General features: G+C 38.5%; 1 protein-coding gene across 2 annotated transcripts in view; it reads left to right on the top strand.

The window, feature by feature from the left end:
* Positions 1-16,004, top strand: part of LOC101162504 (microtubule-associated serine/threonine-protein kinase 1) — an 87,825-nt gene that overhangs the window by 65,929 nt on the left and 5,892 nt on the right. For both annotated transcript variants that reach the window (XM_023955759.1, XM_023955762.1), the window contains 11 exons: positions 1,769-1,934; positions 2,055-2,156; positions 3,616-3,738; positions 3,838-3,947; positions 10,840-11,003; positions 11,985-12,229; positions 12,610-12,804; positions 12,884-13,116; positions 14,856-14,978; positions 15,076-15,212; positions 15,739-15,926. In XM_023955759.1, coding sequence (XP_023811527.1) covers positions 1,769-1,934; positions 2,055-2,156; positions 3,616-3,738; positions 3,838-3,947; positions 10,840-11,003; positions 11,985-12,229; positions 12,610-12,804; positions 12,884-13,116; positions 14,856-14,978; positions 15,076-15,212; positions 15,739-15,926 — 1,786 coding nt within the window. The remainder of the gene's footprint in view (positions 1-1,768; positions 1,935-2,054; positions 2,157-3,615; positions 3,739-3,837; positions 3,948-10,839; positions 11,004-11,984; positions 12,230-12,609; positions 12,805-12,883; positions 13,117-14,855; positions 14,979-15,075; positions 15,213-15,738; positions 15,927-16,004) is intronic.

The following is a 16,004-nucleotide window of genomic DNA, read 5'->3' as shown; positions in this document are numbered from 1 at the left end:
AAGTGTTTCAAAACACCAGCAATTACATTACAAGGCATAAAGTAACTCAGTGTAAGATATTTGCAGTATCCAACAAGATCAAGCACATACATCCAAAATAATTTACACTTGCATTTTGTATCATCATTTAGTATGCAGTGTTTGGAAGATATTCAGGTTTAGAAATGTCCTCTACAGAGGACACATTTGCATTTCTGGTACCCAGAAGCATATTGTCACAGTGGTTAATTGTGCTTACCTGGAGCCCCGTGACTACATGTGTGGAGGTTAGCTCAAATATTAGCACAGGTCTTTAGAGGTTAAAGAAATGAGTGTAAGAATTTCAAAGTAAAAATAACATATAGCCCTCAAAATGATCTAAAAGACCTTTACTAAAAGTTGGTATACTCTTAAATGTTAAATTAGAAGTAACACACTTAACCCAAGGAAGAAAGATGTACAGAGACGATAAGCTTAGCACGTTCGCCTCACAGGGAGAAGCCCTTGGTTCACATAGAAAAGACCCGGCTGGGTCCTTTCCATATGGAGTTTGTATGTTCTCCCCGTACATGGTGGGTTTTCTCCAGGCACTGCGGCTTCTTCTTAGTCCAAAAACTTGCTTCAGGTTGACTGATTACTGTAAATTGTCCCTATGAATTACTGAGGGTGTGGGATTTTTTGGGGACAGGCTGGCGGCCTGTCCAGGGCGTACCTCGCCTTCACCCGACAGTAGACAGGTTAGGCTCTGGCAGCCCTGTCACGCTGAAAGGGATACAGTAGGTTAAGCAAATTGTAGATGTCTTATTTTTACAAGATTAGCAACAACAACAAAAACCTATTGGTGCATTATCTGTTAGTTAGATTGAAGATTGTAGATGTGAACGCATTAAAAATGCATAGGCCAACGGCAAATTAGCAATATGTGTTAGATTTTGAACAATACCTTATTAGGAAAAGATGGAGCCAGTCTGACGAATCCACAACCATTTAAAAGTTCCTTTCTTCTCCTGCAACCATGCATGCAATGGCTCTGAACCGTCCAGCAAAGCCAATAATCTCTACAAAAGATACATTGCAGCACTTCCTGTTCAGCCTCAATAATTAACGCTGTCTCTATCTCTGTAACAAACTAATTTTGCGATGCAGTTATTGTTTATGCCGTGAATTAAACTGTAATTAGTCAGGCTGGTCCGTGAGTCCTCCTGTGTGGAAGCAGGCTTCTGTTTCTCTGCTGCTCATCATCTCACAGCTGCAGAGCACATTTGCTTTCATGTTTGTTGCGGAGATTTTGATCTGGAGGAAAATTTGTCTGTGCATTTCGTAATGGTGTGTAAACAAAAACAGGAGTGTTTAATACTTGGACTTGCATCCTCAGAAGTACACAACTGAACATACTGCATGATCATTAGAGTGAACACTGCCATGACACAAATGATTTATTAAAGGGGTTTTACTTTCCTTCATCTGGTTTTAAAAGAGTTTTCTGCAGTGCATGCTGCTGTAAAAATATTGATAGTATTTCATTCTCATGCCTTTTTTGGGCTTTCGAAGTAAATGTTAGAAGATTCTGGAGCTGGACTGGCTATATTTTTCTGCTCTTCCTAACTGATCACAAGTTTTTGCAGTTGGGTTATCTTAATGTTGTAGTTGGTATGTTCAATAGTTTTAAAGCTTAACTTTTCTTTCATAGCAGTGTTAAATTTCTTTTTTTACTCTTTTGAGGATGTGGTTTTAAGCTGTCTTTCATCAAACTGTTTTTTAATCCTGTTCTCTGCATAACTTCCTGCAGGTCTGCGGCACGCCAGAATACATCGCCCCGGAAGTGATTCTTCGGCAAGGCTATGGTAAGCCTGTGGACTGGTGGGCCATGGGTATCATCCTGTACGAGTTCCTAGTGGGTTTGGTGCCTTTCTTTGGAGACACACCTGAGGAGCTGTTTGGACAGGTTATCACAGGTTTGTCAACCAAAATTTATTAATTAAAAACACCCCCCAAGGACATTTCCCCACATAAATTTTTTTTTTTTCTAAAGGATGTTATTCTCAAATGTTGCTCTTTTTTTATGTTCTCTGAAGATGACATAGTTTGGCCGGAAGGAGATGAAGTTTTACCCGCCGATGCCCAGGCCCTCATCTCTGCCCTTTTGCAGACCAACCCTCTTTTAAGGCTAGGCACAGGTACTGCTATAAACTTCAAAACATTAAATAATTTCTGTATTAAAAACCTGTACAACACTGAGTGACCGATAAGAACAATTCTTGAGCAGAATTTGCAGAAAAATGCAATAAAGGCACCATCACATTAACTTTGGATACAGAATCTGTTTAGTTTGGAAGCAATTAAAAAATCAAAACAATTATTGAAAAGCAGAAATCAAATAAAAATTCTGGAAACAAAAATGTACGGGAAAAAAACATTTCGGATAATGAGTAATTTCCCAACATCTCAATGAAATGTTAAAATAAAATACACTGGAAAAGGTGAGTATTATGGGTCACTGATTGGATGATGATGATGTTTTGGCTAAACTGTGGGAAACAGTTGATTGAGCAGTTACTAGACTTTCAGCGGCTGTAGCCAGAAGCTTAAAAAAATATTCTATCGGAGGTATTGTCATGCTAAATAACTTTCGGTTGAAAAGTTGAACAAATATTATCAATCGATAATGTCCAATAATACCTACCTTCTCCGGTTTCTTTTTTTGTTTTATTTTTTACCATTTCATTTTATTTCTGGAATAACTTTTGTTGTCTGAAACATTTCATTTTATTTAGTTTCATTTTTTTGGATATGTGTTTTGTTCTTTTTGAATTAGGTTTTGGTTTCTAGAATTTTGTATTGATTTCTAAAATATAAAGTTTCTTTTTTATTAATTGCATAGTTTTTTTAATTGTTATTGTGAAATTGTCAAAAAATTGAATGTATTTTCTGAGGAATATGGCAAAAGTAAAAAAACATCTTATCCAGACTGACCTGGAGATGATTATTCATGCTTTTATGTCTTCTCGTTTAGAGTATTGTAATTCACTTTTTACCTGTTTCAACAAAACGTCAACAACTTGTTCATATTTTTTGCGGCAAGGCTTTCAACAGGAGCCAATAAGCGAGCACATACTATGCCTTTATATTGACACTCCCAGTTTAATTTAGAATTGATTTTAAAATTTTACTTCTAGTTTTCAGAGCCTTGCATGGACATACTCCCAAGTACATGGCTGACCTTTTTAACCCCTTACTCTTTTGTCCGGGCCCTGAGGTCTTTAAACCAAAATTTATCAAAAATTTATCAAAATTGATCAAAAATTCCAAAAGGTGACCTTGCCTGTCAAGCTGTGGCTCCTTGTCTTTGGAACGACCTCCCTCTGTCAGTACGACAGATCAACTCCATTGAGTGTTTTAGAAGTCAGATCAAGACGTTATTAATTCAGAAGAGCTTTTAGTTGATCTAATATGTTTTTTTATCGTGTCTTACCTTGCTTGTAAGTGCGACGTACAAGTTACTACCGCAAGTCACAAGCTCCCTGGTCAGCTTCACTCTGATGCATCCACTTCCAGACAAATAAATCCAAAAATTATCAGAAACAAACGTGTTTAGCGTCGTTACCTGTTCCATGTCCTTTCTGTCCATGCCACCAGGTGGAGCGTTTGAGGTGAAGCAGCATCCGTTCTTCAGTGATCTGGACTGGAACAGCCTGCTGAGGCAGAAAGCGGAGTTCATCCCTCATCTGGAGTCGGAGGAAGACACCAGTTACTTTGACAGTAAGCATGTTTGGGTTTGCACATCCGTAGCTTACATCAAGGTGAAGTTCACGAGGTATGCATTCATGCATGCTCTTCCCTCGCTCTTATCTCTGCCAGCTCGCTCGGATCGTTATCAGCACATCAACACGTATGATGAGGATGACACCAACGATGATGAACCGGTGGAGATCAGACAGTTCTCCTCCTGTTCTCCTCGCTTCAGCAAGGTATGACTTTGCTTCTCGCCTCGCCTCTTTTAAACCTCACAGCTTACTTTGTCTTCATACCCTGTCAAGTTATCACTCAGACATTCACCTAGCACTTGCAGTTATGTGACCAGGCGGTGCAAATGTCAAAAAGAAGTGCTAGGATGAAATAGGTCATGCTGCAAAGAGGCTCCTGTGGGTAGACCTGGGTCTCAAACATGGTGTTAATGAAGTCTGTGAGGGCTCCCGAAATGCCACGTCTGTTCTTTTTCTCTCCTGTTTTTTATTTTAAGCCACATCCCAGAAGCTGGAGGGCTTACACCAGATTTTGCTTCAACATGTAGCAAATGTATGGCCAACAAAGGATTTATCCGTCAAATCTTAGAGTGACTTTCTTGTTTAAATCTCCACCTTTCGTGATTTTGATTCTAATTTATCGGCTCAGGTAAGGTAACGTAAATTACCTTTTATGTTGCTATAATTTTAGCAAAAAGTATTTTATTTAGGTTAACTACAAGAAGGCCTATACACAGTGAGGCAGTATATGTTTACTTTTTATATACTATCTATGGATTGCAGACCTTAAAATGTTCCAATTTAGTCCAAAGAAGTATTCAGTTAGTATACTCCCTACACTACACAAATATGGTCTATGGGTTACCTGCTATACTTATATTTAAACTTAAAATAAACTTCAATTGTAATACTTTTTGTGAAGGGTTTTAGTGTTGACTGTAACTGGTGCTGCAGTGGGACGGCTCAATGTAGTCAACTCAGGAGTTCTGCTCTTAAATCTTGTCCTGAATTTGACACAAACCAGGAAATGTCAAATATCACATTTCCTCAAAAGACCACTGAGGCTGATTAGAAAGCAAATTCTCATTGACTCCAATAGTAAAAAGTCAGATTCTATATCCAAATAAAAATATGTAAAGTCTGGAATCAACTGCTTTTTAAGTGTATATTTTTTTGCTTTCTATTCCTTACAGCTGTGGGTGGAATTTTTATTTTTTCAAATTGTTTGATTGGATTTCATTGGACCTCACATATGTGGGTTACAGGGTTATTTGTTTTTGATTGGCAGGTGGGTGGACCAAACTCTCTGTATTCTGTCTCACTGCCTGGCCATTCTTTGAACTTTTTTAAAGGGGGGCTTCAGTCAATGAGCCCTTCCCATTTCAGGCTTCATTTCCCCCCTTCAGAATCCTATTGATGACATCATAGATTATCTGTACAGTGTGCATTCTTTACATCTATAGTTTCCCATAAAGTGTGAAATACTCTGATTGCTGAAAACATTGTTCTTGTTCTCAGAGTTTTGCTTTTAAAAGACGCTTTTCACTTCTCATTTAACACCTTACCAACCTTTAAGCCTTTTCTTGGCATTGTACCACATCTCTAGAACAGCAGACCGTCGAATGTCTCAGTTTAAAGCGGCTGATGATTCATTCGTTCATTAGGTGTATTCAATTAGAGGCACCAAGCTGCCACTTAGCTTCTTAATTCCAGTGGAACGTGTTGGAAGCTTCTTAATAGTTTATGAGCAAACAGTTCAAACTTCATGAATCCAAAAAGTGTTTAACATGTAAAATCTTGGATTTGAAAGAAGAGCCTTTCAAAAATCAGTTCTCAGTGAATGAATAATTCTATCTTAACATGATATATTAAGTGCTTCCTAAATGAAATTTAGAATGCAACTTAGCGGGATCTTCTGCTGGTAGTTGTTTCCATTGTGCACAATTGAGCATGCATAGGGGTTTCCATCCCTGCATCCTCATGCTGTCCTTGTCATAGTAACTGTTCAAATGTGTTCATGTGGAGGTTAATCCTACAAGAATTTCTGCTTCTTCCATTTGTCCCATGTGGAGCTGGGAGTCAATTAATTTCATTTTTGTATCCACAAAGAAACCGAGAGTGCAGTGAAGGATAGCTGGGGTCATCAGAAGGCAAAGAGATAACAGCTAAACCATTATCACCTAACAAGTTTGATCAATGCCTTTTGTTAAAAAAGTGTCTTAGTTTTTTTACCAGCACATTTTCTTCTTCAGTATAATGATGCAGGGACCGTGTGTCAGGTTTGAAATGTCTTTTTGTTAAGCACTGTAAGTCACTCTGGCAGGAGCAACAAAGAAGAAATGATCAGTGAAAAAGCTGCTGACAGTGGCACTTCATCAAAAAAAAAAAGAAAAACTAAAAAATCTCATTGTAGCGCATTCAAACTGGAGTCAAAGGAAATATTTAAATTGCTGCTTTTCATTAAAAGCTCCAAACTATTATTAATGTGTCTGTCGACAGCTACAAAGGCAAGAAAATAAATTCACTTATTCAGCTTTGCCATCTGACAATTAAATTGGCATTAAAAGATTTTTACATTTCTGTTTGTTTAATTCAGACTTTGAGTCTCTTTTTTTGAGTAATTCACATTCACAGCCATTAGAAGGCATAGATTTAATGTTTTTTAAGGACTGAAGCCCAAAATGTTTAGCCTGACTGGTTGAACAGTTGCTCGCTGTACCAACTTTATGCTCCCTTTGCAGTTGGTGCAAATTCCATACCTTTATTGCTATTTCCTGGCAATCGACTGTCACTAAAAGGCTCCTAATTCTAGAAAAAAAGAGACTTGCATAATTAAAAACTGACGCTCGTTCTCCTTGTTAAATCGTAAACCTGCCACGCCAATTCTATTCCCTCTGTTGGAAATTAAGGGACTTCTGGAGCAATAAGGATTTATTATATTTGTTGAAAAGATGCACTGCAAAAATCCTAAGAAGGTAAAAGAAAAAACTTGTTTCAAGAAAAATTTCTTAATTTTCTGTCTTGCAAGAAAAACATTTAAATGTTTTTCAGCAAAATAAACTTAGTTCAAGAAAACACATTTTAGTGAATAGAATTTGTTTTTTAAAATAAGAATTCCTACATTTTTCTTATCCCATTGGCAGATTTTAAAAATGTACGACGGAGTTTTAGGGCCACGGTGAGGAAAAAAAATTCTGGCCAACGTGACGAGATTAAAGTCGTCATGTCGACTTTAATCTCGTCATGACGAGAAAAAACTCGACACAAAGTTTCGAGAAAAAACTCGTCGTGTCGAGATAAAAGTCGAAATAAAGTTTCGAGATTAAAGTCGCAATGTTGCGCGAGAGCAGTGAAGCTGAGTCTTTCAGGAATATTCAGTGTTATGGCTATTGTTAGAGAGCTAGTGGCTTTGTACTTCAGAGTTTACGACAGAGTTTAATGGCCACCAAAAAAAAGTAATTTTATTAGGAGATAAAAACTCGTAAATTTACGGGAAAAAGTTCATTGATTAACAAGGAGAAAACACCGAAGTTGTCTGTTTATCGGAGCCTAGCTTGAAGATGAAATATGTGGAGCCTTTTGTGAAGCTTTATTTCAGGATTATAGGTTTAAAACAAAGAGATTTTGAGCCTTTTGGCGACTCAAAATGAAATTATTTTCCCTGTAGCCGTCTTTCCGGGGTTCGGTGTCAGTAAAGCGGAGTTTCATCTGTAAAATAAGGAGCTCAGAGACACGATTGGGTGTAGAGGATCGCTGCAGCCTTTATTCTCCTTTTCATTCACATAACCTGAAGTTCATCTGTCACATTACGTCATGAACCTGTCATCCGATCACCCATGCGGAAGTAAACAGTGTCACATACGCCCCCTCCTGCAGATGAAGCGACCCGTTTGATCATTAAAAAACAAAGATGAATGAAAATAGTCTGTTATATTAGCATTACAACGTTGATAAAGGCAAAAAGTGCTTCTCCTCCTCAGACAGAAGCATCACACAAACATAGAGATCTGGTCTCTGGTGGAGGAAGAAAGGATTCAAGCAAACAGCTGCAGGGACACCCGATCATGGCTTCATCGGGCTGCAGTGATCCTGCAAACCAACCATCAATAAATAAAACTTTAATAACTTGTGAATCAATCAAATGAGCCTCCAGACATTTGGAACGTTATCAATTAACATTCAGCTCACCTGTTCAACAAAGTTTAGTCGGTCTGCTCTGCTGCTGCACGGCGATCACCTGCTGCTCTGCGTGCTGCTCACTTCCACAATAATCTCGTAAATTTACGAGTTTTTTTCTCTCGCGCGCAACATTGCGACTTTAATCTCGAAACTTTATTTCGACTTTTATCTCGACAGGACGAGTTTTTTCTCGAAACTTTGTGTCGAGTTTTTTCTCGTCATGACGAGATTAAAGTCGACATGACGACTTTAATCTCGTCATGTTGGGCAGAATTTTTTTTCCTCACCGTGGCCCTAAAACTCCGTCGTAAAAATGTGCTATTCTGTCTGCAAGCTGTTTTTATTGCACCAAATGAAGTGCATTAGCAGAGGCAGTTTGGTTTAGAACTGCACTGTAAAACATTAAAACACAAAAACACGAGTTAAAGGCCTGCCTTAAAGTTTTAAGTCACGATAACAATCTTGATTTGTTGTGTTAACATAACCTTTGGTTGTATTAAATTAAAATATCTTGTTTAACCAAACTACTGCTGTTTTATTCTGATATAGATTTGGAAATCATGTAAATTTTATTTTGTTCTAATTTAAATAGGGCCAAAATAAGGTTGTACCTATAGTGTTGAACAACTGAATGTAAAATCTCATATACAGAAGTTTTGTTTAGTTGACCTAAAATTTTAATTTACACGAACAACATGACACAGAGCTTGTTTGGTTAAATTACAATAATACATGAAAACAACCAAACTGTCCAAATACAATTTACAGTGTACAAAATGCTTCATGCAAACTGTGTAAATATAAAACATTTCTCCAAATTATTGAGGTAAACATTTTCTAAATTTTTTTAGACTATAGTAACACAAAAAAAGATATACACTGCAGCAGATCCCTGTGTATTTAGAAATTAATTTTGTGATATTTATTTTAATTGTTTTGATTCCATCTCTCCTTTTACTTGAGAATAATTCAATGCTTTCTAGCTTTCATTAAAAACCTAAATTTGGGTATAAATTAGACTTAATAGATCTTTGTAATACTGTCTACCTTCAGCCTAATTTTGTTTACTTACTAAACACCAGTTTATGGCCAAATTTGTCTTAAGGATTTATGCAAATAAAAAAAATGCAGCAATATATCCTGATTTCTAAAAGCAGCTTTTAGTGGAAAAAAAGGTTATAAAATCTAATATATAAAAATGTTATGTTTAGGATAAAAGCAAAACTCTTCTAATATATTGCATAGACAAAACATTTAGAGTACTGTTTGCAAAGGAGTTTAATTTCCTGACTCTAAAGGGAGAGCTGCCAAGCTAGGTCAATATTTGCATTGGGAAAATGGACCGTAAAAGGGACTTCATTCTTATGATTACAAGCCTAATAAATGTTTTCTGACTGTAGATCAGATGTGCATAAAGGAAATGATGGCTAAGAGAGGAGGATAAGATAGCGAGGAGAATTGTTGCCAGAGGGGCGGATGAACTGACATCAGCTAATCTTATGTTTGTGATTCAGGCCCTTTGTAAACTTGTTTTAACCCTAAAGCAGAGCCCATATAACAGTATTTTTGATGTCAGATCTGTATTTTGTTTCGTCAAATATGCTAAAATCAGCGGGTGTTGCTGGAAAAAGTATGTTCATAGCACTACAAAAACAGGCCCTTTAGAAATAAGTCAAAAAGTCTTACCCCATTCTTTAAATAAGGAAAACAAATCTGCCTGTGGGGTAAGAAAAATGATCCAAGAAATCTTATTTTAATAAATAAATTCTGGTCCCAAAGACATGTTTTCTCAAACTATGATTATTTTGCTACTGAAAAACTTTCTTGAAAAGATTATATTTCTTGCAAGACAGAATATAAGACGAATTTTCTTGAAATCAAGATTCTTATTCAGTTTCTGATGTGACGTAATACACGTCAATAATACAAAATTGAAAGCAGGCATGTCCAAAGTCCGGCCTGTGGGCCAAATGCGGCCGGTGTTTAAATTTTGTACGGCCTGCAGGCTCCTTTCTTAAAATCAATAAAATGCCGTCCCCAGCATTTTCTAAAAGTTGTGTGTGCAATTTTGTGATTGGGGTTGGCTAAATTACAAGTCAAAGATGAGACATAGTATCTACGACAGGGTAACTAGGAATGAAAGGTGCAAAAAAAAAGATAAATTGCCAATAATTTTGACAAAAACATATTTATTAGATGCATTTGTTTCTTTGCAATGATGCTATTGCAGTAAAATGTTCATTAAATAATTTATTTGAATTTAATAATATTAAAATAGGTCAAGGAATGTCACGCTGAATGGTAAGCCTTCACACATTTCTTACCTCAGCAAATCTGGCCCTCTGTGCAAATGGTTTGGACAGTCCTGCTTTAAAGGATGCTGTCATCGTTTCCTTTGTGTTTTTATGTTAACTGTGCTTTGAGGGTTCTTTCTGAAAGTCACTACCTGCAACTGTGTGCAGAAACAGGAGAAATCTGCATCAACAATGCAAAAACTAAATCTTAGGAAAGTATGGAGACCCTTGTTTCAAGAAAATATTTCTTTTTTCTGTCTTGCAAGAAAAGTAATCTCATTAAGAGTTTTTCCAATAGCAAAATAATCTAAGTTTGAGAGAACATGTCTTATTCTTGGTAAGACTATTTTCTTACCCCATTGGCAGATTATTTTGCCTTTTAAAAGAAAATGTGGCAATTAATTTTTGACTTATTTCTATACAGGGGCTGTTTTTGCAGTAAGTTGAGCCACTTAGACACAATCTCTTAGTCTTGGCTCCAACATCCCACCCAGAACTTTAGTAGACATTCAAGATCACAATCTTTTAGCTCTATTTTACAAAGAGCAGCGCACAGGCACACAATTTCAGGAAAGATAGATGATGTCCAGTGTAACAAAACCTTGTAACAAAATATTTAATGGGCCATCTGTGCCCTCCTGCAGGTCTACAGCAGCATGGAGCATCTTTCACAGCTGGAGCAAAAAGCCACAACCTCTGTGTCGCGTCGGGAGCACAAGGGAGCAAGAGAGGACAAGATGACCAAGAGAGAAAGCCTGGGCAGCTTTGGCATGAGGGACAAAAGCTGGAGGACCGGATCTCCTGAGATGTGAGAAGTGTTGTATTACCATCTGATTTGAGGCGTTGTTCTCTATTTTTAACTGCCTCACCAAGTGTTTTCCCCAATTGTTTCTTTTTTTTTTTTTACTAAACCAACAGAAATAACCACACTTTGGTGGAAAAAATAACTTTAAATCTGAAATGACAACAGCAAAGCTGTCAAAATTGAATTGTTTCTAAATATTATTGAATAATGCAGCAATTCTTTTTCTGTTTTTACTATGTATTTTTGAAAGACTTTCATCAGATTTCATCAGAAGTTAGGAAGAGAAGTTGGAGGTGGAAACTTCCATCTTGAATCCTTGTTGATGTGATGTCATTTTTATGCACAGCATATAACTGACATGTAGATTAAAACATACTGCAGACACTAATCCACATGCCACATAACTCCATCTCAATTAGATTTTTCCCTAACAGGTTTGGACTTAGATTCTCTCTACATTTATAATAAGAATGTCCATTCATGCTTTCTTCCTCCTTTGAGGCGTTTATTGCAGCCTCACACCATATTATTTGAAAAAAAAAGGATTTTCCTATCCCTCCGTACGAAAGATTATTTGCACCGTTTTCGATTTTCAGCTGTTTTATTTGGTGAACAAAAACTATTTCTAAGTATTTCCAACAAATTTTGATCGTTTTTATTAGCTGCATGAGAAGTAAAAATCATTCAACAAAAAAATAAAAAAATGGAGTGTTATAAATACATTTATGGACTTTAACTGCAATAAAAATGAGCACATGCTATTTAAAATGTATTCTTGCCAAACAAACTACAATTCACAAATGATTTCATTTTAATCAACAATTTAGCTCAAAGCTCAGATGAATAAAGAAAGAATAGTTTTGCTTTTACAGACATTGATTTTCTCCACTTAGTACTAAAATAAAAAAAATAATCTCAATAAAAAGCCCATCAAGGACTCAAAATATACAATCAGTGAAAGTCATGCAGGACATTCTTCTGCAGGAAGCGGCTGTCCTGTTCAGAGTCTCTCCACATGGATGGAGATGCGAGCCCTCCTCTTGGTGCCAGGCGCCGTTTCTCAGCTTTAATGGATACCCACCGCTTTGCCTCACCTCTGGAAGGTGACCCAGACGTTCACTCCCGCCAGAACGCCATGAGAATCAGAGGGACTTCACTGGACGGGACCACGGTTCCATCCCCTAGCGTGCTGGAACAGCGAGCCACTCCAAAGGAGATCAATGGAGCAGGTGCGTCCACAAGTTACAAGAATAAATGAGAGGGGGCCTCAAAATAAAACCTGATTCAGGTCTGAGAAGAATTTCTGCAGAGTCACATTAGTTCTTAGCAGTTCTATCCTCACATTTACTCTTTAAGGACCCACTTCAATATTACCATTTTTGTTGCTCCAATACTATTATGTTGGGGTGTGTCATAGTCCTAGTGACCAATACAAGTTTTTTGATTTTGGCTAAAAGCTGCATTTTTAAAAGACCACTTGGAACGCTTTGAAAATAGATCAAAAAATGATTGGAGTGGAATTTAAGCTGCTATCTCTTCACGATTTTGATTCCTAATAGTTAAATTCTGGAGATCCCAAGTGTAGTCTCAGTCCATACTGTGTTTCCAGGTCTTGCAGCTGCTAGCCGTGACGTGATGACTCCTCTTTATGACTCTCTGGGTGCCCGAGCCGCCAACGACCTGGTCCTCCGCCGAGCACGCCACCAACACTTATCCGGTGATGGAGAGAAACGCAACCCCAGATCCGGAAATAAAGTCATCAAGTCTGCCTCTGCCACCACTCTATCTGTGATCATCCCATCAGGTAACAGGCAGCAGAAACTCTGATCCATTAGCAGATAAAAGATATTTGATACATTAATTCATCTCTTTTATGCATCCAGTGGAGCAGCATGGGGGCTTCTCCCCACTGGCCAGCCCCATGTCTCCCCACTCTTTCACCTCGAACCCTTCATCACGGGACTCTTCGCCCAGCAGAGACTTCTTCCCAGCAGTCAGTGTGCTGCGTTCCCCCATAACAATCCATCGCTCGGGAAAGAAATACGGCTTTACGCTCAGGGCCATCCGGGTTTACATTGGAGACAGTGATGTCTACAGTGTGCACCATATTGTTTGGGTAGGAGACTTATACTAAAAACTCTGTTTTCATGTGTTGTTCTGTTTTTTAATCTAATGGGCCTAAAAAGAGCACAAACAACATGTATCACCTTAAATTCTCAGATCATTTTCTTCTGATTGCTTCTTACAGCTCCCTCAGGTCAAATGGTTATTCTTCTTACTCATGTGTGTGACTGCTGATGGCACTTCAACCTAAAAAAGTTGTATAATGACAAAATATACTTTTAATGGTTGGATCCCAAACAGATGAACACTGATGACACAAACAACAATCCATTTACCCTAAAACAAAAGGGTTTTGATTGGGGAAACTAATGTAACTAATTTATGGAATCAGATTTCCTTTTTTTTTTTTTTTTTTAACTTGTTCTGTCCAACAGCTGAGCAAACAGATTAGAGCTGAAGGCTTTTTGTGTTGGACAGGTTTTACTATCACAAAAAGAGGTTATATAGCTTCAAGAAACTAGAGTGTAGATTTGTATAAACCCCTTTTTGTTGTATTATTTTTTATTTATTTGTTACATTTAGTGTGTGTGGGGAGGGAGAGGGGAAGAATGTGAGGGGAGGGTGGAAGAGAGTAAAAGGAAGAAAGGTGAAAAGGTGGGGGATACAAGCACTGATTTGAATAAGTTATTATTTTAAGCTGTAACAATTATACCAGATCTGCTGGAAAGACGAATGTTACATAAAAAGTGAAAATCTGACACTAAGATGAGCGAAAAAAATCTGTCCATCAATACACTGTAGGTAAGGAGGAGGGATGAAGCAGACAGGGAGCGGTGTGGTAGTGTGCACGTGCACGTGGGGGTGGAGATACATGCATGCTGCCGACGTGAACCGTGTGTTCATAAAGGGAGCCAGATCCTACCCAGCCAGACCAGCCAGACCAGGAGAGGGGAGGAGAGCCCCCCAGGCCAGAAGCCCCCCCAGCATCCGGACCCAGGCAGCCCGGGAGGGGAGGAGGAGGGGACCGCCCACCCCACCAGCCAGGCACAGAGAGAGCCCCCCTACAGGGGCCCCCCCAATGCCCAGAGGCACAAGCGAACCCAGTGTCCGGCCCCCAGGCCACAAGACAGGAGCGCTTAGCCGTACCAGGCGGCAGCCATGGGGGCCACCGGGCGCCGGACACCGAGACAAAGGCTAGGGACGAAGCCAGGGCCCCCGGAACCCATGAGCCGGCCACCACCCGACCGGCGCCCCGTCTCCGCAAGCCAGCCCAGGCACGCGACCTTAGCAACCCAGGGAGATTTTCTAAAATATTGACACTTTAGGCCAACCTATAAGGATAGCAGCATATAAAAATACAAACGCATATCAAAGGAATTCCTCTCAAAGTTTTTATTTCAAAAAGATTTTAGCGCTTGGTCTTGGTAAAAAAAAAAAACTATTGAAAAGAAACTGGAGTGTAAATCGGATCCTAGAGAAAATATCATAAAATCTTACCCCCCACCCTCCTCATAATCAGCATATGCTCTTAATGCTCAAGTGGATGAGAGATGTCTTTCTGTTATATTCTGTTCTTTCTTGATACTAAAAGAGGCTCATTTTTTTTAAATTAATTTTTAAATGCACTGACATTCCAAAATTGTTAGGTTTAATATAGATTCAGAATCACAATTAAAGATGGAAAATTTGAAAGGATCTGATATCCTTTGATTATATGAAGTTAGTTATAGTGTTGCTTTCCCAAAATAAAAATATATAAATCTGTTCTGACCTCCTGGTTTGTACTGGCAGCATGTAGAGGATGGAGGCCCCGCCCAGGAGGCTGGCCTGTGTGCAGGTGACCTCATCACTCATGTCAATGGAGAACCTGTTCATGGTTTGGTTCACACTGAAGTTGTAGAGCTCATTCTTAAGGTTAGTATGAGCAGTTCATTCAAGTTGGTGTTGAAAAAAAGGCTGTTGTGTGCTTTCAGCATTAGAAGAACATTTTTCTTTTCTTTGATGTTTACAGAGCGGTAACAAGGTGACGGTGACAACCACTCCTTTTGAGAACACCTCCATTAAAGTGGGCCCTGCTCGCAAGGCAAGCTACAAGTGTAAAATGGCTCGACGAAACAAAAGGGCAACAGGAAAGGAGGGACAGGATAGGTAAGGGCTTCTTCTACCAACTCAACTGAAATATCATCTAATTAAAGACCCATCCCAATTAAAATCGTGTTTTTCAAATGTACTTTCTCATGATGGAGGACATATATAAATAAAAATAATGGAAGTTAAAATTGCATTTCTGAGTTTTTCGTTTTTCAAATCATTGTAAAACAGGAGCATACAAAAAAAATGCTGTTTGAAAAAGCTTGTAGTTGTTACGAAAAATCTACAATTGACGGGCCACAAGCTCCCTGCTCTGCTCCATTCTGATGCATCCACTTGCAGACAACAGTCCCACCCACAACTAAGAGGCAAATTTCTAATGAACTACTGCCGCTCTGCAGAAACTATGTTCTAGAAAACGACCCTTTTTCCCCCCATTTTGGCTAAAAACGGCATAATCATGATTAAAAGACTACTGGGAATGCTTTTAAAATATATTAGAAGATGATTGGAGTGGGACTTAAACACACTGTCATGTTTATTTTGTTTATTTTTCTCTCTTTTCACTGTGTCTTCTGTACAGTAAGAAACGCAGCTCCTTGTTCCGGAAGATCACAAAGCAGTCCAACCTTCTCCACACCAGCCGCAGTCTGTCCTCTTTGAACCGCTCTCTGTCCTCCAGTGAAAGTCTTCCTGGTTCTCCCACTCACAGCCTGTCTGCTCGGTCCCCAACTCAGGGTTACCGCTCCAACCCTGAGCCCCCATACCTGGGTATTTTTCTGGAAATGTATAACTGAGCTGTGAAAAGATAAACATGGTCATAATTTTATATATTTACATCAAACTGAG

Source organism: Oryzias latipes, chromosome 1 (assembly GCF_002234675.1).
Source record: "Oryzias latipes chromosome 1, ASM223467v1".
NCBI classification, from domain to species: Eukaryota; Metazoa; Chordata; class Actinopteri; order Beloniformes; family Adrianichthyidae; genus Oryzias; species Oryzias latipes.
This window is presented reverse-complemented; position numbering and strand designations above follow the sequence as displayed.